The sequence below is a fragment of the Lynx canadensis genome, chromosome B4 (assembly GCF_007474595.2).
Source record: "Lynx canadensis isolate LIC74 chromosome B4, mLynCan4.pri.v2, whole genome shotgun sequence".
Taxonomy (NCBI): Eukaryota; Metazoa; Chordata; class Mammalia; order Carnivora; family Felidae; genus Lynx; species Lynx canadensis.
The window spans coordinates 141,288,135-141,311,636 of record NC_044309.1 but is presented as its reverse complement, the minus strand read 5'-3'; the positions used below and the strand labels follow the sequence as shown (position 1 = coordinate 141,311,636).

At 45.6% G+C, this 23,502-nt stretch overlaps 1 protein-coding gene across 3 annotated transcripts; it reads left to right on the top strand.

Annotated features, from left to right (window-relative positions):
* Positions 1 to 23: 23 nt before the first annotated feature.
* RABL2B (RAB, member of RAS oncogene family like 2B) lies at positions 24 to 22,672 on the top strand. 3 transcript variants are annotated; one of them, XM_032594064.1, is made up of 9 exons: positions 24 to 59; positions 278 to 386; positions 1,757 to 1,926; positions 15,614 to 15,744; positions 17,512 to 17,591; positions 20,519 to 20,630; positions 20,966 to 21,060; positions 21,428 to 21,511; positions 21,686 to 22,672. In XM_032594064.1, exons 3-9 carry the CDS (start codon positions 1,820 to 1,822, stop codon positions 21,743 to 21,745), a joined length of 669 nt encoding a protein of 222 aa, XP_032449955.1. In that variant the 5' UTR covers positions 24 to 59; positions 278 to 386; positions 1,757 to 1,819; the 3' UTR covers positions 21,746 to 22,672. The 3 variants fall into 3 exon arrangements, with proteins under 3 accessions (XP_032449955.1, XP_030176888.1, XP_030176887.1); XM_030321028.1 differs by lacking the exon at positions 24 to 59 and adding an exon at positions 16,727 to 16,805 and having other exon boundaries at positions 183 to 386; positions 15,614 to 15,643; positions 17,511 to 17,591; XM_030321027.1 differs by lacking the exon at positions 24 to 59 and adding an exon at positions 16,727 to 16,805 and having other exon boundaries at positions 185 to 386; positions 15,614 to 15,643; positions 17,511 to 17,591; positions 20,963 to 21,060.
* The last annotated feature ends 830 nt before the right edge of the window (positions 22,673 to 23,502 follow it).

Here is a 23,502-nt window from a genome sequence, read left to right as displayed (position 1 = left end):
CGCGGTTGCGTAGCAGCTGCGAGGACGCCGACTGAGCCGGAAGCGGAGCGCGGCGCGGAGTAAGTCCCCGGCTGGCCCGCGGGGTCCGAGGCGGGACCGGGTCGGAGAATGACGCGATTCGGGGCGGAACGGGGACTGGGGCGGGACGCGACCGGGGCGGGGTGGTCCGGGGACCGGGACAGGATCGGGATGCATAACCGGCGGGCGCGGACTGGGGAATGGTTGGCCACAGGCGGGCCAGCCTGCGGAGTCCGTGGTCTTATTTGTTTCCCCCCAGCAGGCTCAGCGTTGGGACCCACCATCCCTAGGCCCTAGGCAGGAGAAGGACGCGTCGTTGGGTGCACGCAGCGATCTGGGGGCGAGGGCAGTCCAGCCTGACAGGGAAGGTTGGTTCCGAGATGTGTTGAATGCCAAAAAAAAAAAAAAAAAAAAAAGTTGAATGAAAGACAGCTTGCGCACTGGATGGTGAGGACAGTGACAACCATTGAAACTCTTCGAGCTTGAAGTTAACAAGGTTGGGTTTGGCTTTGGAACAGGTCACTCTGCTCCAGGGTGGAAGTGGAAGGGGCACCCCTTCATTATGCTTACCAAGCATCTGCCGCTTCCCAGGCACTGCTCATGAAGCCGAGGGTACCTGGGTAAACAAGGCTCAGTACCTACCTGCGGAGAGGCAATGGCACTGCAGTGGTACAATCAGGGAAACTCGGGATCCTGTTGGTATTTTACACCCTCCACGATATTCACACCCCTGCCGTCGCTCTTGCCACAGTAGGCTGCCAACATCGTGTCTCCTTTCTTCTGAACCCAGCACAAGGTCTGCTCATGGTGAATGCTCAGTAAGAGCCTATGGCGTCGTTTCTGTGTGCCTAATTACCTCAGAGTCTGGACTATTGTACATTCTCAGTACAATTTTAAAGGTTCTGTTGGGAGTGAGGAAAGAACAGAGCTAGAGATGATGTCACACCTAGATGTTGTCACTGGGTGGCCGGCACTGTCTTGTACAGATGAGGGATGTGAGGATTGATGTTTGGGGTGGGCAGGACTTAAGTATTTGTGTTTTCACATGGTATTTGTCCCTGTGTGGCAGAATCTACTAGTCCAAGTCTGGTAGGCAGTTGCCTACTTGAGTCTGCTGCCAAGAGAAGCAATCTTGGTGTAGGTACAGATTTGGCATCGTCAGCAGTTAGAAGATACTTGAAATAACCTTAGAGAAGAGGGTCTGTGGAATGTCCACAGTGAGAGAGGAAGAAACAGCTACTGATTGAAGCAGGGTGAAAAGTGAAGGGGAGGTGAGAGGCATGAGGTGGGTGGTCAGGAATGCACATTAGGTGTCTCTGGCTGTGTGGGCTGTCGTTCAGTGAGAAGAGCTCAGGTTTACAGAGGACTGTCTCTGTCTCACACTGATTGTATGACATGGGCACTGGCTTTTGTCCTTGTTTTACCAGTGAGAAACTTGTCTATGTACAGTTTGTAAAATACTGTCTTTTGAGGTGGGAGTGGAAGGTGTGGCCGTGAACATAGCTGTCGTAAAGAGATGACATAGGGTCCACCACCTGAAGAGAATTTGGGTGGGGACAAGATTACAACCCCACAGTGAAGCAAGTGACAGCCAGGTTGGTGGTGAGTAGAGAAGGATGTAAGTGTGTCCTTGGGCCCTGCTCTCATCAGCTCCTTCTCTCCCCAGTCCAGGAAGAGGAAGAAATAGATTTGGAAACTTCCCATCATTTTAACAACAGCCTCTTCTTGAACTTCCCAGACAGTGACAAGACCCCCTACACACACACCTACCCCAGGCTGAACAGCCAGGAGCCGGGAGCCAATGGCCAGCGACAGAGCCAAACCCTGTGAGCTCGACCAAGAGAAATATGATGCTGATGACAACGTGAAGATCATCTGCCTAGGAGACAGCGCTGTGGGCAAATCCAAGTATGTTGGGAGATGAGGGAAGAAAGACCAGTCCCAGCGCAGGTCAGGGTTATTAGAAAAACCTGCTGGAGGCACAGAGGATCATGACTTCTGTAGGGGTGGTAGGGAATAGTCTTGGTTGGAGCCCAGGTTGGGGGGGGGAGGTGAGGGGGAACACATCAGCAGCTGTGTGTGTTGCAGGAGGGCGGAGCAAGTCATAAGGACTGAATAAATCAAGCTTTTTTCCATGAGTTCTAGCAGCAGATATGGGCAGGTCACCCTGGAGGCTACTGAAGCAGTCCAGGGTGAGGACATCAGAGCCAGGGGATCCTGCATGTGCTGTGTGGGCGAGTCTGTGAGGCAGAAACAGTGGGAATGGAGACCCGGTGACAGATTGATTAGAAGTGGTGCAGATGCTTTCTTGGAGGAACCCATCCAGATTAAGCAGAGTAGAAAGAAATGACGACTGGCTGTGATCAGTGTGGAGACTGGCTGCATCATAACTGGCTCCAGTGCCCATGTGCACAGTTTGGGACTCCCACCTGTAGGGCTGAGGAGGGGGCTCTACAGTGCTGGCAGATCCCATGCCTCCCATTCTGCCTTCTCAGCTTGAGTCTTGTCTCCTAGGTGCTCCAGAGCTACCTTGTCTTCCAGCTTCATCATTTATTACCTTACCCTTTGATTCCAAGGGCTTTGCTGGTTTTTAGGCCATCTTCATGAATTCACATTCTCTCCACCCTACCCCATACGTACACACTGCAGCTCTAGTTTAGCGTCTTGCAGTGACTCTGACCGTCCTCAGCAACATGCCTGTACAACGAAAATGTGAGTGAGTGTTGTAGCATGGGGAGATTACATAGTAAATAACACCCCCTTTTTCCCCAACCAAGTTTAGTATTTGCCAGCACACAGGGAGCAGGAATGGCAGGCAGGCAGGGAGCAAGCTGTCAGCTCATTAGCAGATGGGGGCCGTAGAGAGTGTAGCTTGGTGTGAGCCCCAACATGGCCACCTTGCCAGCTTCCTTGGTGCTGCCCAGCCCCAAGTTCAATGCCAGTTTCTTACAAGCCTCACTTAGGACGACAAACACAAAGTAGTAATACAAGACTTAATCGATTACCACAGTGTTGGCCACTGGGGCCGCCCCAAGCGCCAGACTTTCTCTGAAATGCCTTTCTTGTTCACACAGCACATTCGTGCCTCTTGATTCCATTTCCTGTTTGCACCTGTGTTTCTGGCCCCCCAAGCCTCTGTTGAGGGTGGACTCTAATGATGTAGTTCTTCCACTGCTTGTGAGCAGGCGTCCTCAGATCTGGTCACTGCCTCCTGAGGGGGGCTTTTCCTTCGCTCCTGCATGTGCCCCCATCCTTTCTCCATTGTATAATCTTAGTTCTCTGATGAAATATTTGACCGTATATGTGTGGGCTTATTTCTGGGCTCTCTATTCTGTTCCATTGGTCTATATATCTGCTCTTAGGGGAGTATCATTAAGATACGATCCTACATTTTCTTCTCAAAGTTTTATAGTTTGGGGCACCTGGATGGCTCAGTCGGTTGAGCGTCCGACTCAGTATATCAGCTCAGTTCATGATCTCACAGTTGTAATATCAAGCCCCACATCGGGCTCCAGGCTGAGCATAGAGCCTGCTTGAGATTCTCTCTCTCTCTCTTTCTCTCTCTCTCTCTCTCTGTCTCTGTGCCCCTCCCCTATTCACATGCACACTCTCTCTCAAATAAACAAATGTTAACAAGAAATAAAAGTTTTATAGTTTCAGCTCTTAAGTTTAGGTCTTTGATCCATTTTGAGTTAACTTTTGTATATGGTGTGAGGGAAGGGACTCACCTCCATTCTTTGGCATGGTAATATCCAGTTTTTCCAGCATCATTTGTTTAAGAGACAATGCTTCCCCCCACATTAAATGGTCCTGACACCCTTGTCAGACATCAGTTGACCATGTATGTGAGGGTTTATTTCTCAAGTGTCTATTCAGTTGGTCTGTATGTTCATATTATTTGTGCCAGTACCACACTATTTTAAGTATTATAGCTTTGTGTGAAGGTTTGACCTCAGGGAAATGTGAGTCCCTCAATTTTGTTATTCTTTCACAAGATTGTTTTGGCTACTTGGGATCCCTTGAAATTCCATATGAATTTTGGGATATGTTCTTTTATTTTGCGAAAATGTCATTGGGATTGAGATAAGGATTGCATTGAATCTGTGGATTGGTTTGGGTAGTGTTATCTACTTAACAACAGTAAGCCTTCAAATCCATGAACACTGATATCTTTACATTTATTTATGTCTAGTTTAATTTCTTTCAGCAGTGTTTTATAGTTTTAGTGTACAAGTATTATGTCTCCTTGGTTAAATTCCCTTTTCATTGCCAGTGTATGGAAATACTATTTTTGTGTGTGGAATTTATATCTTGCAGCTTTGCTGAATTATTAGCTCTATTACTGTTTTTGTGGACTTTTTAGCGTTTTCTATGTATAAAATCATTATCTTTAAATAGAAATAATTTTACTTCCATCTTTCCAATTTGGATGCCTTTTATTTCCTTTTCTTGCAAAGGTGCCTGTGTTAGGGGCTTCTTGCAGCTGGTGTATTTGACTTAAGCACCTGGGTGGCTCAGTCAGTTGAGCGTGTGACTCTTGATTTCAGCTCAGGTCATGATCTCACAGTTCATGGGATTGAGCCCCACGTCAGGCTCTGCACTAACAACATGGAGCCTGCTTGGGATTCTCTCTAAATAAACATTAAAAAAAAAAAAAGAATATACCAGCTATGACCTGATGGATAAGGGTGGATGAGAGGTATAAGCCAGCCCTGAGCTCCCACTTTGGGGAAGTGAAAGCCCTGGGCTTGTTTTGACTGAAGGTGCACTTTCAATACACCCACAAGAAAAAGTCCCAAGATTTATTACTTACGGATCCCAGAAGTGGGAGTGAAATGAGCCAGGGGAAGGGCAGCCCTCCATCCTGGGTCACCAGCAAGCACTTATAAGGTGTTTGGGGGTGGAGGTCACTCACTTTTTGCAGGCTCAAATCTAAGTGGCTGTTTAAAAAAAAAAAAAAAAAATTAATTTACTTATTTTTTGAAGGAGGCTCCATGCCCAGTGTGGGGCTTGAATTCACAAGCCTGAGATTTAAGAGTCACGTGCTCTATGACTGAGCCAGTCAGGCACTCCCTAAGTGGTTGTTTTAGAAGGTGCAGGGAGGGGCGCCTGGGTGGCGCAGTCGGTTAAGCGTCCGACTTCAGCCAGGTCACGATCTCACGGTCCGTGAGTTCGAGCCCCGCGTCGGGCTCTGGGCTGATGGCTCAGAGCCTGGAGCCTGTTTCCGATTCTGTGTCTCCCTCTCTCTCTGCCCCTCCCCCGTTCATGCTCTGTCTCTCTCTGTCGCAAAAATAAATAAACGTTGAAAAAAAAAAAGAAGGTGCAGGGAAAGACAAAGTGGGAACTTGGGCCGGCATCCTAAGCTAAGGTTCTTATCTGCATTTCGAGACTCAGTGTGAGCAGCCTTGTCCTGTTTGTCAGATGCCTGAGCAGCAGCTCAGAAGGGCTGTTTTCTCCCCATGGCGCTTGGACTGGAACTTCTACGACTGTGTTGAATGGAAATGGCAAAAGTCGGATCCTTCTCCTGTTTCTGATCTTAGGGGAAAAGCTTTTAGTCCTTCACAATTAAGTATGATACTTATTACAGTTTTTTCGTATACGGCCTTTATCCTGCTGAGGAAATACCTTCTATTGCTAGTAATTTAGTGTTTTGTCATGAAATGGTGTCAATTTTGGCAAATGCTTTTTATGCATTTATTGAGAATAGGTAGGATTTTTCCTTCAGTCTGTTAATATGGTGTGTTTTTTCCTACATTGAGCCACCCGTAAATTCCAAGAGAAATCTCCCCTGGTCACAGTATATGATCCTTTTCTTAGTATATGTGCTGCTGAAGCAAGCACGATATATGATCCTTTTAATATTAATTTGGTTGCTATTGCTGTGTTGAAGATTTTTACATCTATGTTTAAAGGTACTGTTTGTTTTTCTTGTATGTCATTGTCTGGCTTTGGAATCAGGGTAATGTTGGCCTCCTAGAAAGAATTAGGAAATGCCCCTCCTCTTCAATTTTTTGGACAAGTTTGAGAAGGATTGGTGTTAATTCATTAAGTGCTTGGCAGAATTCACCAGTGAAGCTATCCAGTCCTGGCCTTTTCTTTATGGGAGATTTTTGGATACTGCTTACTTGGTATAGTCCATTCAGATTCTCTGTTTCTTCTTATATCAGTTTGGTAGTTTGCATATTTCTAGAAATTTGTGCATTTCCTCTAGAGTATCCAGTTTGTTGGCATACAGTTATTCATGGTAGTCTCTTTTTTTTTTTTTTTAAGTTTATTTATTTTGAGAGGCAGAGCCCACAAGCAGGGGAGGCAAGAAAGAGAGAGTTGGGGAGAGAGAATCCCAAGCAGGCTCCATGCCGTCAGCACACAGCCCGACATGGGGCTCGAACTCACAAACCATGAGATCATGACCTAAGCCAAGGTCAAGAGTCCAACACTTAAGCGACTGAGTCACCCAGGCGTCGCCATGGGATTCTCTTATCATGTTTTTTGTTTCTGTAAAATTGATGTTAGTGTCCCCAGTTCTGATTTTGAGCAGATTTTGCCTTCTCTCTCTTTCCTTGGCCCAGCTAAAGGTTTATTGATTTTGTTGATCTTGTCAAAGACCTAATTATTGTTTCAGGGGTTTCTCCATTGTCTTTTTAGTCTCTATTTTGTTTATCTTCACTGAAATCTTTACTACTACCTTCCTCTCATGAGCTTGTGTTTAGTTTGCTCTTTTGTGTCTAGTGTTTTAAGGTGTAGTTTGTCATTGATTTGAGATCTTCGTTCATTTTTAAGGTATGTGCTGAACGGGTATAAATTTTGCTCTTGGCACATCTTTGGCTTCATCCTTAAGTTTTGGTTTGCTGTGTTTCATTTTCATTCATCTCAAGACATTTTCTTTTTTTTTTTTTTAATGTTTATTTATTTTTGAGAGAGAGACAGACAGAGCGTGAGTGGGGGAGGAGTAGAGAGAGAAGAAGACACAGAATCAGAAGAAGGCTCCAGGCCTCTGAGCTGTCAGCACAGAACTCACAGACATGAGCCAAAGTCAGACACTTAACTGGCTGAGCTACCCAGGCACCCCAAGTCTCAAGACATTTTCTAATTGTCCTTATGATTTCTTCTTAGACCTTTTGCTTGTTTAATACTGTGTTGTTTAATTTCCACATAGTTGTGAATTTTCTGGTTTTCCTCCTGCTATTATTTTTGGTATCCTTCCATTCTGTTGGAAAAGATGCTTCCTATGATCTCAGTCTTTTTAATTTTATTAAGACTTGTTTTATGTTATCACCTATGTTCACTCGAGAGACGTGCTGCTGCTGTTAGATGTAGTGTGCTCTGTATGTGTGTTAGGTCTGACTGGTGTGTGCTATTCTTCAAGTCCTTGGTTTCCTTGTGGTTCTGCCTCAGCCATTCTCCCCATTGCTGACAGTGGGGTTTGAGATCTTAGTATGTTCTCGTGCAGCTAGCTACAGCTCCCTTTACTTTTATCAGTGTTTGCTTCCTGTATTTGGGGACTCTGTTTTTAGGTGCATATATGTTTATAACTTTTATATTTCCTTGGTAGATTAAAAAAAACTTTTATCAATGTGTAATATCCTTCTTTGTTTCGTAACTTGTGACTGAAAGTTTATTTTGTCTGACTCTAGTACAGCTGTCCCAGCTCCTTTTTAGATACTGTTTGCATGGATTATCTTCATCTTTTGTTTTCAACCTTTTTGTGACTTTGGGTCTAAAGTGAGTCTCTTACATATAGTACGTGCGTGGATCAGCTATTTTCATGTATTCTGCCAGTATCCTCACTCTTAATTGGAGAGCTTTATCCATGGACATTTGAAACAACAGTAATTGAAGCAATTACTGGTAAAGAAGGACTTATTTCTGCCATTTAGCTGTTTGTTTTCTGTGTCTTTTGGTTGTTTTCCTCAATTACTTTAATATTTTTTTTATTGATTTTTTTTTTGCAGTGTGCTATTTTGATTCTCTTTTCCCTTTTTTTGTATAATTCTTTAATTGTTTCTTAGTGGTTGCCCTGAAGACTACAATTAACATCTTAAACTTATAACAACCTATTTGAATAGTACCAGTTTGTTACAGTAGTACACCAACACTCTGTTCCTAGATGTCTCCATCCCAGACCTTCGTTTTGGTTTGTTACAGACTGCATCTTTATATGTTCAGTGCTCGTTAACTTAGATTTATAGTTATTGTTTTATGTATTTGCCTTTAAAAAATTTTTTAATGTTTATTTATTTTTGAGAGAGACAGAAACAGAGCACAAGCCGGGGAGAGGCAGAGAGAGGGAGGGAGACACAGAATCAGAAGCAGGCTCCAGGCTCTGAGCTGTCAGCACAGAGCCTGATACGGGGCTCAAACTCACGAACCTTGAGATCATGACCTGAGCTGAAATCGGACGCTTAACCGACTGAGTCACCCAGGTACCCCTGTATTTGCCTTTTAAATCATATAGGAAAAAGGGGAGTTGCAAACCAAAAGTACAAGAATACTGGCTTTTATATTTACCTACATAGCTACATTTACTGAAGATCTTTACTTCTTCATACAACTTCCAATTACCATCTAGTGCCCTTTTGTGTTAACCTAAAAGAGACTCACTTTAGCATTTCTTGTAGGGCAAGTTCACTGGTAATGAGCTTCATCAGCTTATCTTTATCTGGGAATGTCTTAACTTCTTAATTCTTGAGGGATAGTTTTCGGGATATAGAAATCCTGGTTGACAGCTTTTTTCTTTCAGGACCTTTTAAATATGTCATCCCACTGCCTTCTGACTTCAGTGGTGTCTGATGAGAAAGGGGCTGTTTGTCTTATTGAGGATTTTGTCTTTAGGGTTCAACAGTTTGCCTATGATGTGTCTCAATGTGGATCTCCGGGTTTATCGTGCTTGGAATGTGTGAAGCTTTCTGGGTGTGTGTATTCATGTCTTGTGTCAAGTTTAGGAAGTTTTTAGCCATTGTTTCTTCAGATCTCTCTTTTCTTTACGATGCATATGTTAGTTTGCTTTGTGTTGTCCCACACGTTCCTTAGGCCCTGCTCATTTTTATTCTTTCTTTCTTCTGCTTCTCCAACTGGATAATTTCAACCACCTTATCTTCAAGTTTGCTGACCCTGTCTTCTGCCTGCTTAAATACGTTGTTGAAACCCTCTAGTGAGGTTATTTTGTTTTGTTTTGTTTTCATTGTAATTAATGTGCTTTTGTGCTCCAGAAGTTTTGTTGGGTTCCTTTTCATAATTTTTATCTCTTTATTAATATTCTCATTTTATTCATGTATCATTTCCTGATTTCTTTAATTCTTTGTCCATGAATTCCCTTAGCCCTTTGAGCATATTTAAGATACTCAATTTTGATAATTGATGAGTAATTCCAATGTTTGCATTTCTTTTGGGGTTGATTCTGTCAGATTCTTATTTTCATGAGAATGGGTCATATCTTCTCATTTCTTTGTAAGCTTTGGAGTTGTTTTGATGAGAATTAGACAGTCTGAGTGTTTTAATGTGACAACTTTAAAAATCAGATTCTCCCACTCTTCAGGCATTGCTGATTTCCCCTTGTTTGGGGCTAGAGTCGTCTATTTGTAATTTTTCCAGACTATTTTCACAAAGTGTGTATTCCTTGTGTGTGGTCACTGATGTTTCTGTTCTATTATCTGTGGTCAGATGGTGACCTGACAAAGATTTCCTTAAACTTCTGGCTCCAAAAATAGAAAGAAAAACTAAGATCTTCCTAGCCCTTGAAATCACCAACATACACCAGCACGGGAAACCTGAAGCCTGAGAGAGCTGAGACCTAATTGAGCAAAACATGTGACCCAGACTTATTGAGGGCAATATCTCTCCGGCACCCCAGACCGTAGCCAGAACCTTGGAGCATAGCTCACCAAGTTGGTGCGGCAGGCCTGAGGGATGGGCAGCTGCCGCCGGTTGACACACGTTGCCCTTCTACGGGGATCAGCACTCTGTTGCCACCTAGTGCTGTCCTGCTTCTGTGTGTCCACTCAGGTTCCGGAGTTCTGAATTGGTTCGTTCTGATCATCTTTTCCAGTTTACTGGATATTTCAGGCGGGGGTTGACCCCCCTAGAACCTCCTACTTCCCCATTTCATTAACGGCCTCAAGGTTCATCTCTTCCCGGTACAGATACTCAATTGCTCCCACATGCTTAATTGATGAAACGGTTAACCCCACTCAACTATAGCGATGCCTTTGTCCTAAGGGCAATGACCACACATGTGGTTGCATGTATTTTAAGGGCTTATTTATTGTCTGTCTTGACAGGGATCTTCATCTGTTTTGTTCAGTGTTATGTCATGACACCTACCATAGTATCTGCTAAGTGGTAAGCACTTAGTAAATTTGTTTTTAACTAGTTTGTACTAAAATTGTCTACTCGTCTGTTGAAGAACATTTCCAATGTTATCATTTTTATGATATTAAATACAATACTGCCGTGAGTATTTTTGTGCCTACCATCTTGGGCACACACTCAGGCCTGGGGTGAAATGGCCTAGTTTCAAGATTACCTCAAACATTGAGATATCCAAATTGCTCTCCAAAATAGTTATATTAAATTTATGCTGCTGCCAGCACAGTACAAAATCCCCAACATTCAGTGTCATGTGACTTTCTGAATTGTGCCCAGTCTGAAGGGATGTGAAAGCTACTTCATTTTAATTTGGGTTAAAGTTATTAATTCTTAAAACACTGAGCATCTTTTTATATGTTCATTAGCCATTCGCCTGTTTGTATTCTTAGTGCACAGGCTGTCTGTGTGCTCTCTCACTTGCGTATCAGAGCTGTTCATATTTTCTGTGTATTCATGCTTGTCAGTTACTAGCATTGCAGACATCTCCCAACCTGTGGTTTTTGTTTGCCTTTTTTTTAAATTTAAATCCAAGCTAGTTAACATACAGTGTAATAATGGTTTCAGGAGTAGAACCCAGTGATTCATCACTTACATATATAACACCCAGTGTTCATCCCAACAAGTGTCCTCTCTCATGCCCATCACCCATCTGGCCCATCCCCCGCCCACCTCCCCTCCAGCAACCCTCAGTTCTCTGTATTTAAGGGTCTCTTGTGGTTTTTGTCCCTCTCTGTTTTGCTTTTTTTTCTCTTTTCATTTTGAAATAATACAGATTCACAGGATGTTGCACAGAGTGTACAGAGAGGGCCTGTGCACCCTTCACCCAGCTTCCTCAATGATAATATCTTAAGTTACTATAGAACATTATCAAAATCAGAAAAATTGGCATTGGTTTGATGCACGTATAATTCTGTGTCATTTTATCACATGTGCAGATTTATGAAACTATCAATGGAATTAAGATACAAAACTTTGGTCATTCTACCCATTTATAGTCACACCCACCCCACCTCACTTTCCACCACCCCTAACCCCTGTAACCACCAATTGATTCTCCATCTCTATAATCGTGTCATTTTGGCAACATTGTGTAAATGGAATGATACAACCTGTGACCTTTTTCACTCAGCATAATATCCTTACAACCCATCCAAGTTGTTGCACTATCAATAGTGTGCTCCTTTTTGTTGCTGAATAGTATTTCATGGTAGATGGCCACGGTGTGGTTTTCCAGACTTTTCCAGTCACCTGTTAAGTGACATTTCAGTTAATTCTGGGTCTTGGCTAGTACACATGAAGTTGCTGTGAACACATGTGTGGGTTTTGGCACGGATGTAAGTTTTTATTTCATTTCATGGCTAGACCATACAGTGAGTATATGTTTGATTTGTTAAGAAACTGCAAGGTATTTATCCAAAGAATACAAAAATGCTGATTTGAAGGGGCACATGCACCTCAATGTTTACAGCAGTGCTATCGACAACAGCCACCTTATGGACAGAGCCCAAATGTCCATTGACTGAGGAATGGGTAAAGAAGATGTGGTATGTATATATACAATGGAATACTAAAGAAGACTAAAAGAATTTCATTCAAAAAGAATGAAGTCTTGCCATTTGCAGCAATGTGGATAGAACTAAAGGGTACTATGCTAAGCAAAATAAGTCAGAGAAAGATACCATATGATTTCACTCATATGTGGAATTTAAGAAACAACAGATGAACATAGGGGAAGGGAAGGAAAATAAGATAAAAACACAGAGGGAAGCAAGCCATAGGAGACTCTTAAATACAGAGAACAAACTGAGGGTTGCGGGAGGGGAAGTGAGTGGGGATGGGCTAGATGGGTGATGGGCATTAAGGAGGGTACTTGTTGGGATGAGCCCTGGGTGTCATATGTAAGAGATGAATCACTAGGTTCTACTCCTGAAGCCAGTGCTACACTGTGTGTTAACTAACTTGAATTTAAATAAATAAATGTTTTAAAAAAGAAATAAAATTATTTTCCAAAATGTCTGTTTTCCCACCAGTAATGTGTGAAAGATGCAGTTTTTTCTGCATCCTTGCCAACATTTAGTGTTATTGCTAATTTTATCTTAGCCATCGTGGCAGGCATGTAGTGATAGCTCAGCATGGTCTTACTCTCCATGTCCCTAATGCCTGGTGATGTAGAACATCTCCTCTTTGGTTACGTGTCTCTTCATGCCTTCTGCTCATTTTCTAATTGACAGTTTTTTTCATTGTAGAGTTTTGGCTATTATTTTTTCCAGGTACTGGTCTTTGCTGGATGTGCTCTTTGCAAACATTTTCTCCTGTTGAGAGCTTGTCTTCCACTGTCTTGTAACAAGCTATTCATAGAGCAGAAGGTTCTACTTTTCATGAAGTCCATTTGTTTCTTTTATAGATCATGCTTTTGATGTTACTGAAGTCATGGACTTTGATCTCTACCAAGCCCTGGGTCCCAAAGATCTTTTTCCTGTGTTTTCTTGTAAAAGCTTTGTATTTTACATTTTACGTTTAAGTCTGTGATCAATTTTGTTTATTTTAATTTTTTTTAACGTTTATTTTTTTATTTTGAGACAGAGCATGAATGGGGGAGGGGCAGAGAGAGAGGGAGACACAGAATCAGAAGCATGGCTCCAGGCTCTGAGCCATCAGCCCAGAGCCCGACGCGGGGCTCGAACTCACGGACTGTGAGATCATGACCTGAGCTGAAGTCGGACGCTTTAACCGACTGAGCCACCAGGCGCCCCTATCTGTGGTCAATTTTGAATTAACTTTTGTTTAAGGTATGAGGGTTTGGGGTAAAGGTTTATTTTTTCCTTTGTAGATACTCACTTGGCCCAGCATCATTTGTTGAAAGACTGTCATTCCTCCATTGCCTTCTGCACTTTTTGGGAAAAAACCAGTTGGCTTTTACTTCTGTGAGACTATTTCTGGGTCTTTCTTGTATTCCATTAGTCTGTGTGTCTGTCCCGCTGCCAGTACCACACATCTTGCTTACAGTAGCGATAGTAAGTCTTAAAATTGGGTAGACTGATTCTTCCATTTTATTCTTATCACATTTGTTTTAGCTTTTCTAATTCCTTTGCCTGCCTACATAAGTTGTATGCAATCTTGACGATACCTATAAAACATCTTGCTAGAATTTTAATAGGCATTGCGTTAAGCCTGTATATCAATTTTAGGAGAATTGACATCGTTTTTTTTATTGAGTTTTCCAATCCATAAACATAGTATGTCTCTCCATTTATTCAGATCTTTAATTTTTTTTCATCAGTATTTTGTACTTTTCAACATACTAATTCCCCTCGATTCTTTTTTTTTTTTTTATCGAGAATGGATGTTGAGTTTTGCAGATGCATTTTCTCCATCAACAGTATGATCTGTGATTTTCTTCTTAGGCAGTTAATATGTTAGATTGCATTCATTGATTTTCAGATATCAAACTAGTCCTTGCATGCCTGAAATGCATCATACTTGGTCATGGTGTATAACTTCTTTTGTATGTTCCTGAATTCTGTTAATAATTTGTTGAATGCTATATTCATGGAGATATTGGTCTGTAGGGTGTTTTTCTTTTCCTGTACTGTCTTTGACTGATTTGATATCAGGATAAAGTGACTTCATAAAATGAATTCCCTCTTCTTCTGTTCTCTGGAAGAGATTGTGCAAAATTGATATTAATTCTTACAGTGTTTGGCAGGAATTCTACCCTGAAACCATCTGGGCCTAGAGATTTATAGTTACAGAGCTATTCAAATGATCTCTTTCTTACTAGGTAGTTTTGCTTGTTTGTGCTTTTAGGAATTGGCCCTATTATTGAAGCTTTCTGTATTTTCATTTATTTCAAGCACATCTATAGTTGCTCATTATGACAGCTACTTTAAAAACTTTGACAAATAATTTGAACATCTGTATCAGCACAGTGTTGGCATTTATTGATTATCTTTTTTTCATTCACTTTGAGATCTTCCTTGATTCTTAATATGATGAATGATTTTTGGAAGAAACTTGGATATTTTGAAGATCATGTTATGAGACTCTGAATCTTATTTGAACCTTCTGTTTTAGCTGGCTTCCTGCAAGCAATTGCTTCAGTAGAAGAAGGGGGGAGGCAGCACCTGCGGTCTCCACTGGCACTATTGGGTGGCGGCAGCGGGAGGGTGTTCATTGCCATATGGTAGAGAAGAAAGTTCCAGCTCCCTATAGGACAGCTTGGTAATGTTGTTGAGGTACCCCCCCAAGGGTGGAAATCTAAGCTCCCCACTGAGGCTACAGTTTTTCCTGTGGTGTTTGCATTGCTAGTCATAGTCTAAATGTTTTTTGTCCTAGGCACTGGCTGTGCAGCAATAAACTAAAATTGCTTTCGTGGCCTCCCAATTCTAGTCGAGAGAGGTAAACTGTCAATAAGTAAAATACTGAGTGTTTCTGTTGGTATACCTACAGGGTAAGACAGAGTACAAGGTAAGATAGAACTTGCCTATCACAAGTAAGATCACCAGGGAAGGTCCCACTGCTCAGGTGACATTTGAGCAAAGCCCTGGAGGACCTGCAGAATATTAGGGGAATGGCTCTTGGGCAGAGGGCACAGTCTGCCTGGTGTCAGTTTCCTAGGCAATAAAGCAGGGATCATGGTGTTTGTCAGTAGTGTGCAGAGGCAGGAACAGTGGGTCTGAGAGCCTGCGTGGACTGGTATATGAACTTGTGGTAATGTAGCCTGTTTTTGTTCTGAGGGGCTGGTAATGCTGATTCCAGGTTCCAGACTTGGAGAATGGGGTGATGCCACTAACTAGATAATTCAGGAACAAGGACAGGATGAGTGGGTTAAACAAACTCACTTTTAGAATTTATTGAGTTCATGGTTCACACAGGACTTCTCCAGTGTAGACATATGGCAGAGCTCGCAAAGATCGGTCTTTATCCCTTCAACTAATATAGGTTACCAGCTGTTGTGGTGCTCCAAAAGAAGGAAAGGTGGGGGTCCCTGCCCTCCGGCAAAGCAGCTGTGGGTGGCTGGATCGGTGTTACAACTAAGGGATGCCGGGCACTTAAGGGGAGTCAAGAAGAGGGTTGGGGGGGCAGTTTCCTGGGCATTGTCCTAAAGGAAACTGTGTGGCTGTGGAATGAATGGCCCCAGCTTGTCAGCCTGGACAGGGGTTATGACGCGGGGCAAGGAGGAGGAAGGTTGAAGGATGTACCCTGATCACCTTGCACACTGTCCTTACAGACTTATGGAGAGGTTTCTCATGGATGGATTGTATCCTTCAAAGTTTGAAGTGCTCCTTGTTCCTGGGGCCCTTCTCCCCTCATGCCAACTCAACCTCACCGTTCACCCTTTGCTCTGGGGAGGAGGGCTAGGTGAGTGAATGCATAGGTTTCCTTCATGACTGTTCTCACCAGTGTCCTATTTGCATTTGCTTTACATCAGAAAGACAATAGAATGGCTAACAGTACCTGGTCACGTGCCTGGATTCAAACCCCACCTCCTCCTCCTTAGTAGCTCTGGCCTCGGGCAAGTCACTTAACCTCTCTGACCTCAAAGCTTGGGCTAATGCTTTAAAATTCTCTGGTATGAATGAACTTTGTAAAACAGGAACTGCTCCCTCCTATGGATTGTCACAAGGTCTAGGCTTGGAGTGAGACACTCCCTGGCAACTGGGATGGTTTTAAAAAGCTTTCCCACGTCAATCTACTAAGAACTGTGGCAGAAAAGAGCCCTGGAGTGTCCTGCTTCCTGCCCTAGGCCTTGACCCCCAAGGTGGAGCCTGAGTATATCTGCTTCACCTTCTACCAAGGTGCTTCTTGCAGCTGCCCCTGCATCATCCCAGCTTTGCTGGTTCGACCACCCTGCATCTTGCAGCTTCAGGAAGTAATTCCCAGGCTTTTTGTGGGGTTTCATGTACAGGCAGTTCACAAACAGCTTGTCAGCTGTCTAGCTTGTAGAGACTAATTTTCCCTGGAATGGTCATGTTGCTGCCTAAGGCTGGGTTTCCTCTCTGGCCTGCAAGAGCCCCGCCATGAAGAGGCTGGGGCCCCCAGGTAGCATTTTCCAAGTAAGTGAGCTGTTTATGATGCTTCTCTTGTAAAATTCCATTCCATTGCGTCCCTGAGTACTTAGATGGCCGGGATGTCTCCCAGCCTCTCCGGCCCTTCGCCTTTCCATGGAGTTTGTGCCAGTGATTACTGGAAAGTGATCCTGTCTGCCACATTCATTCAGCTTAAAATCTAAAGAACTCCAAAAAGAAAAGGAGAGGGCCAGTTTCATCACACCAGTGCCTCCCCCCCAAGCACCTTCCTTGCCTTCCTTTTCGTTCATCTCTTTTCCTTAACCTGAATGCAGTCAGCCGCAACAGCTGTCCACGTATGCCCTGACCCTGTACAAGCACACGGCCACGGTGGACGGCAAGACTGTCCTTGTGGTGTGAGCAGCACAAGGGCCGAGCCATAGACTCTCAAGGGCGAGGAAAGGGGAGGGGATGGAAGTCACCCTGGGAGAGAGTCCGGCAGGGAGCAAATGAGACCCCAGACAGAGACTAAGGGTTTAGGGAAGGACCGGGAGAGGAGCCTAGGGAGGGTGGGAGGCAGGCACTCAAGACCTCCGTTCCTAGCCTCTGAGCTGGTATTCTAATTTAACCAGCATATAAAGAATAATAACAGTTGTGGTCTGAATATCATCTTCCACAAAAGCTTTTAAGATTGTGGGGTCATAGCCTTCTGCTTGGTTAGGCCATGCACCCTGCCTGACTGTGTCTGCCATCTGTGGTCAACACACGTGGAAAATCAGCCTGGTTTTGACCTCGGAAGGTCCTGCATCTTGTGGGTGGGAGAACAGGGGACACCTGCCTTCTCCCTTTTGGGACTTCCTGTCTGCGTTCTCCTTCCTCCTGGCCTGCCCATGTGTCTTCTTCTCACCCACCCATGCCCCCATACACACACCTCCCACGGCACACCCAGGTGCGTTGTGTCCTGATGACGCACACATGCGCGCTGTGTGGTCTTCGTTCCTCCCTGTCCTCCCCGCAGGTTCTGTTTCTGCACACAGAGATCTGCACAGAGATGCTCAGTGTGTTCGGGTCTCTCTGCCCTCCGGCCCATGAGGCAGTCAGAGCTGTGTTCATGTTGCAGACTTTTGGGACACAGCCGGCCAGGAGCGGTTCCAGAGCATGCATGCCTCCTACTACCACAAGGCCCACGCCTGCATCATGGTATGAAACCAGCGGGGCAGTGGACAGGCTGCCCTCTGGGCAAGCTTGAGGGGTGACCCGGCAGTGCTGAGCCCTCCTCACCAAGGCCGGGTGCTGGGGGAGAGGGGAACAGGGAAGCCTGGGGAGGTTTCAAACTACACGTGCTTCCAGAGGTTCTGAGTGTGAGCAGGCCCAGGTGAGCTTCGCTTCAAGTGGGTCCGGATGAAGAACCCCCGTCCAGGGGAGGAACACACCCAGGGCCTCAGCATCAGGCATGCCATCTAAGGCAAATGCAATCCTTTCCTGATGGAGCCACCTACTCGGATAGGCTCTCGAGGCCCCCTTGACTGCCAGCTGGTGTTGCTCCCAAGTGGCCCCTTTCCTCTGTGGTGTCCAGAACACAGTCTTCAGAGGTCCCCCAGAGCCACAGGATAAAAAGTGCCATAAGAGGGCCTGAGGGAGGGCTAGGGAAGCACAGGAGAGCTGTGCAAGGCTGTGTCTCTAGGGCCTCCTGCCCAGAGTCCTGGCTCCATTCACAGGTTCCACTATCCCGTAACACAAAATCTCTTGAAATTTTCCAAATTGTAATACTAGGTAGTATCTTTAAGGGGACAGAACAAGGAGGTGACTGGGAAAGGCAGATGGGGGCAGTGCAGGCCAGCAGTCTCACCTGGAGGCTCACATAGTCAACATCTTTGACCTTGGAGAACTGGGAGGGCAAGGCCCAGCCATTTGTTTTGATTCTGCTCAGGCATTTGGGGCTTTGAGCCCACCTCCGTTTTCTCTCTGGGAGCGTACTCCTCCTGCCTCTGACCCCTCTCCATTGGCTCCATTTGGACTGTCTTCTGAAACCTGGGGATGTCTGTCCTGCCAGCATTCCTGCATGCCTGTATCTGCCGGTGCCTGCTGCATGGGGCCAGGCAGGTAGAAAGCGCTCACCTGGTGATGAGCACCTGGGGATCTGCTAGTCCCAGAGGGAGCTAGGCTTCCACCCTCCACCTTGAACCACCTTGAAGTCTTGATGGGGCTGCCTCGTCCCAGCCAGCCTCCTCAGCTCTCAAAACAAGGAGAGGCAGCTCAGGAAACCAGACCTGGATGAAAGGTGATCGACAGTGATCATGGGAGGCAGCCTGATGTGAAGCCGATTGCAGAAGACTCATTACAAGTGTCATTTAAATTCAAGACAGCATGGTCATTTGTTGAAATGGGGCCTGTGGGTACCAACCTCCGGGGGACCTCCTGCTGCCTCCAGGGTGGGGACCCATGCCCACTGCCATGCAGAGCAAGCCCCTGGCCCCGGGTGAGATCCGTTTGGTCCCATGCAGGACTGGGTGGTTTGGAAGTAAGAGCAGCCATTCCAGCAGGTTACAGGGTTGTCCAGCTCTATCTACTGTGTGCCGGGGCCTTTGAGTCCATCCTGGAGGATGGCCTTTGAGGAGCTCCCACAGGGGTTGGAGGGACTCCATCCCTGCAGCAGCAACTTGAAGCGTCTCAGGACTTCTGGCCTCCCTTGTCCTTTGAGCCAGTCTGCAGTGTTCATGTTTATTGCTAATATTTTAAAATAGGTAGGGGCGCCTGGGTGGCTCAGTCGGTTGAGCGTCCGACTTCGGCTCAGGTCATGATCAGGCGGTCCGTGAGTTGGAGCCCCGCGTCAGACTCTGGGCCGATGGCCCAGAGCCTGGAGCCTGCTTCCGATTCTGTGTCTCCCTCTCTCTCTGCCCCTCCCCCATTCATGCTGTCTCAAAAATAAATGTTAAAAAAAAAAATTTTTTTTTTAAATAAAATAGGTAAAAAACTGTAACTTGTAAACTGGTAATCAAATTACAAGCTACAAAATAATAAAAGATAGTCTTTCCATCTCCGGCCACCTACAACGGATGGTCGTGTGGAACTGCTCCAGCTTCCTGATCCAGAGGGACAAGCGGACACACAGCACCGGCCCCGTCACTTGAGGGCTCGCAGCTCCTTCCGCTACAACTGGCGGATTCTCCCCAAGACTGTGAGGAGGAGCCTGCGGCCCAGCAGGGGTTAGTGGTGGTTAGTGGTGGTTGTGAAGTGGAGACCTGGCGGTGAACACCCGCTGCCTCCTGCGTGTGGACCACTCCCGACAACAAGAACGCTTGGACGACCTTCCCAGCATCAGGCCCAGGATCTGCAGGAACAAGCACCACTGCGATTCCCAGAGCCAGCGCAGTCCTCCGCAGCCAGAGCCTGGCGGCGGCGAAGACACACCTGCCCCCTCCGCCAAAGCAGGAAAGATGCCAGCTGCCTCATGATGATGATGATGATGATGATGATGGATAGAAACTACTTTTAGGAAGTTTAAAATACAAAATGAATACGAAATTAAACAAAAGTTTAAAATTAAAAGTACATCAATAGTAACTAAAGGGAATTTTACAAGCATTTAAAATTATCACAAAGAAATTTTAAGACAAAGTTTAAGCAATAAAAATAAGAATAGACTAAGGGGGAGAAAAAGCAAAAATTTACAATTTGTAACAGACTATTGATTAGTACAATGATACAACTTGGTTAAAATAGGTAAACGGAATTAGGTGACAACAGAAAAGGAATATAACTTTTTTTTTAAGATTTATTTTATTTTTAGAGAGTGCGGGAGAGAGGGACAGAGGGAGAGAGAGACTTCTTAGCAGGCTCCACACTTAGCACGGAGCCCAACGAAGGGCTCAGTCCCATGACCCTGGGATCACGACCTGAGCTGAAATCAAGAGTCAGACATTCAACCAACTGAGCCGCGCAAGCATCCCTGGAATAAGCATTTTAAAAACCACTTTTGGATCTGAGGCTCTGAGGACTTCCCTTAGAGGGGCGGGAACAAGTGCAGCCTTTCTTCACAGGGCCGCTTGCCTGCATGTGCACATCACGTGTGGGTGGGGTGCAGACACCGACACCCTGAGCCCTCTCCCCTCCTGTGTTCATTGCAGGTGTTCGATGTGCAGAGGAAAGTCACCTACAAGAACCTGAGCACCTGGTACACAGAGCTTCGGGAGTTCAGGCCAGAGATCCCGTGCATCGTGGTGGCCAATAAAATTGATGGTGGGGCCATCCCTGCATCTGCGTGTCAGCATTCCGTGGGGGACCCACCACCACACATTTCCTCCTCCATTCCTGGGGCAGGGAACCTTCAGTGATCTGTCCTCCTTCCCTTGTTTGCTTGCCATCAATCTCTTGCCAGTAAAGATACCAACTGAGGCAATCTTCCCTCTCCCCGAGACACAAATCCCTTTAAATGAACTCTTTCTAGGACATGTCCCCTGATTGCCCCTGCCTGCCCCACTTTCTGGAATGGGGGCCTCCAGTGACCTGTCCTGCCAATTCCTGTCCTTGTTGCTTGATAGACAGGCCAGTGTTTTACCTTCTCTCTACAGCAGACATAAAGATGACCCAAAAGAGCTTCAATTTTGCCAGGAAGTTCTCCCTTCCCCTGTACTTTGTCTCAGCTGCTGATGGTACCAATGTTGTGAAGGTAATGGTGGACTGCAGAGGTAGTCTAGTGAGGTTAGGGAAGGCCAAATGGTGAAGGGACCAGGGAAGCTGCAAAGAGAAGGGCTGGCCACAGGGACGGTGGAGAGGACAGGTATTGCAGGGACTATGAGTGGGCAATCCAGAGCAATAGAATAGGAAGGGGTCATTGTATTGACAGTAAGGGAGGTAATGGGCTGAGCTTGGCGAGAAAAAGTACATTGATGGGGAGAAGGTGAATTGAGGGGTGACCTTGCCGACTTTAGGGGTAGAGTATTGGGTGGACATATGACACGGACAGGGCATTGGCACCCACGGCCATGTCTTCCTTCCTTCTTTCCTTCCTTCCACCACCTCCACCTCACCCCCAGCTCTTCAATGATGCAATTCGATTAGCTGTGTCGTACAAACACAACTCCCGGGACTTCATGGACGAGGTTTTGCAGGAGCTTGAGGTAGGTCAGGCCAAAATTTTGGGTGGGATAAGGAAAGCAGCTTCTCCTCAGAGGGATGTGGAACATAACCCAGCCTTTTCAGGCAACACATGCCCATCATGCATGCGCCCTAGAATTATCAGAGCTGTGCTCGGCATGTACAGGGCCAGACCTCACCTGCAACCTTGTTCACAGAACTTTGATTTGGAGCAAGGAAGAAGATGTGCCAGACCAAGTGCAGCGTGGCAGTCTTGAGAGCCTCTCCCCTTCCTGAGAGAAGGAAGCCTCTCTTCATGGACTTGGGGGGTGGGGGTTCTTTCAGAATACCCTCCCCTCAACAACCCTCCAGCTCTGAATTGAAAAACTCTTGCAGGCCATCCCCCTCTCTACCTCCTGCAAGCCCACCCATCCCCCCCGCCCCCCTCCATGGCCCATGATACCTGACCTTTCCACAGTTGCCACCCCCACCCCCGTACTCAGGGACAGGGATGGGGTCTGCACAAGCAAGCGCCCTCGACAGGTATGAGAAGTCCAAGCAGAGCGTCCAGCAGAGTTAGAGATCAGTACCCGAAGCCTCCCTATGTTGTGTGGGGGCAGTGAAGAGCTTCAGGGAACATGCTTTGTGTATCTCTCAAACAAAAGGAAATTGAGGTGTGTTTTCTCTCCCAGAACTGACCTCAGGGCCTATTCATTGCCTTTCCACCAAGGGAATTATTTCGAATCCCTTACCATCCCATTCCCACCTCTACAGATTTGGGGGGGGGGGGTGCTCCCTTCTTTTTCCTCTTTAGTCTCCCAAACAACTTTTTTTAGAAATGGTTTTGAGCAGACAGCTGTTCATCCCACATGTTTCTCAGGGTACCTGGGTACTGCCAGCACACTGGTAAACCGAGGTCTAGATCACAGGACAGGTTGGCCATTAAAGTTAGGGAAACAGGTGACATGTCTAACGACACTTAATACCATGGCTCACCTATTTGGATTAGAAGAGCTTCCCGTAGCCGCCCCCCCCCCTTGTTTTTTGAGACTATTTGGGCACTGCTTTGTGGGGCAGGGAGAAGGGCTGCCCTACTGCCTTTCCCACTTCTCTCCTGGACTTGGGGCTCACTGGTGTGTGTATGATCATCCTGTGCATTGTTTCCATTGCTTTCATTTTTATAGTAAAGCTTGACTTAACACAAACATTACACGTTATGTGCATGCTTGTGGGTCTGGATTTCACTGAGCAAAAACCCACAGAAAGAACTTGTGATCATCAGCTGATTAGGAGGAAGGTTGCCTTGACCTGACATGCGAGGGCAGCCCTGGTCAGCTTTACTGACCATTTCAATGGAATTCAGCATTTTAAAAAGAATGAGTGTGTATTTGGGAAGAACAAGAAACAAAAACAAACCTTATTTGCCTTTAAATTACTAATTCTTACAATTTCAACTGAAAAGATGTAACTTGACCTGGGATTTGGGGGAATGTGTTACCCTGGTGAGGTGGGCCTTTAAGAATGTCAAAAACAAAACAAAACAAAAAACCTTTGGTGCTGTAAATGACTCGTAACTATCTTTTTAACATAATGGCTTTATTGAGATATCATTCAAAGACCATAGAATTCACCATCAGTATTGGTTTTATGTAACCATTTGGAGTCAGGTTCCAAAGTGAGGGGAGCAGGAGAGGGTGGGAGGCCAGCTTCAGTCTCCTCTGCCTCCGAGTTGGTCCCACTTAGAGACCAGGAGCTTTTTGTGGAGGTCAGCTATTGTGGGTCAGGGAGGGGGGTGCAGGTGGTGGCCCCCAGCCTCCAAAGCAAAGTGGCTCCTGCTGCGAGTCAGCAAAGGGCAGTTCTCTGGAGAAAAGGGCAGGGTTATCCATCAACACTTAAAGCAGCCAGGGGAGGAGTGCTCAGGCAGGGTTTCAGAAGCACCCATGGCCACCCACCTTCACACGCTCAGACCCACCCGCTGCTTAAAGTTCATTCCACCCTGACTAATACAGGGAACACCACCCCTGGATCTTTTTTT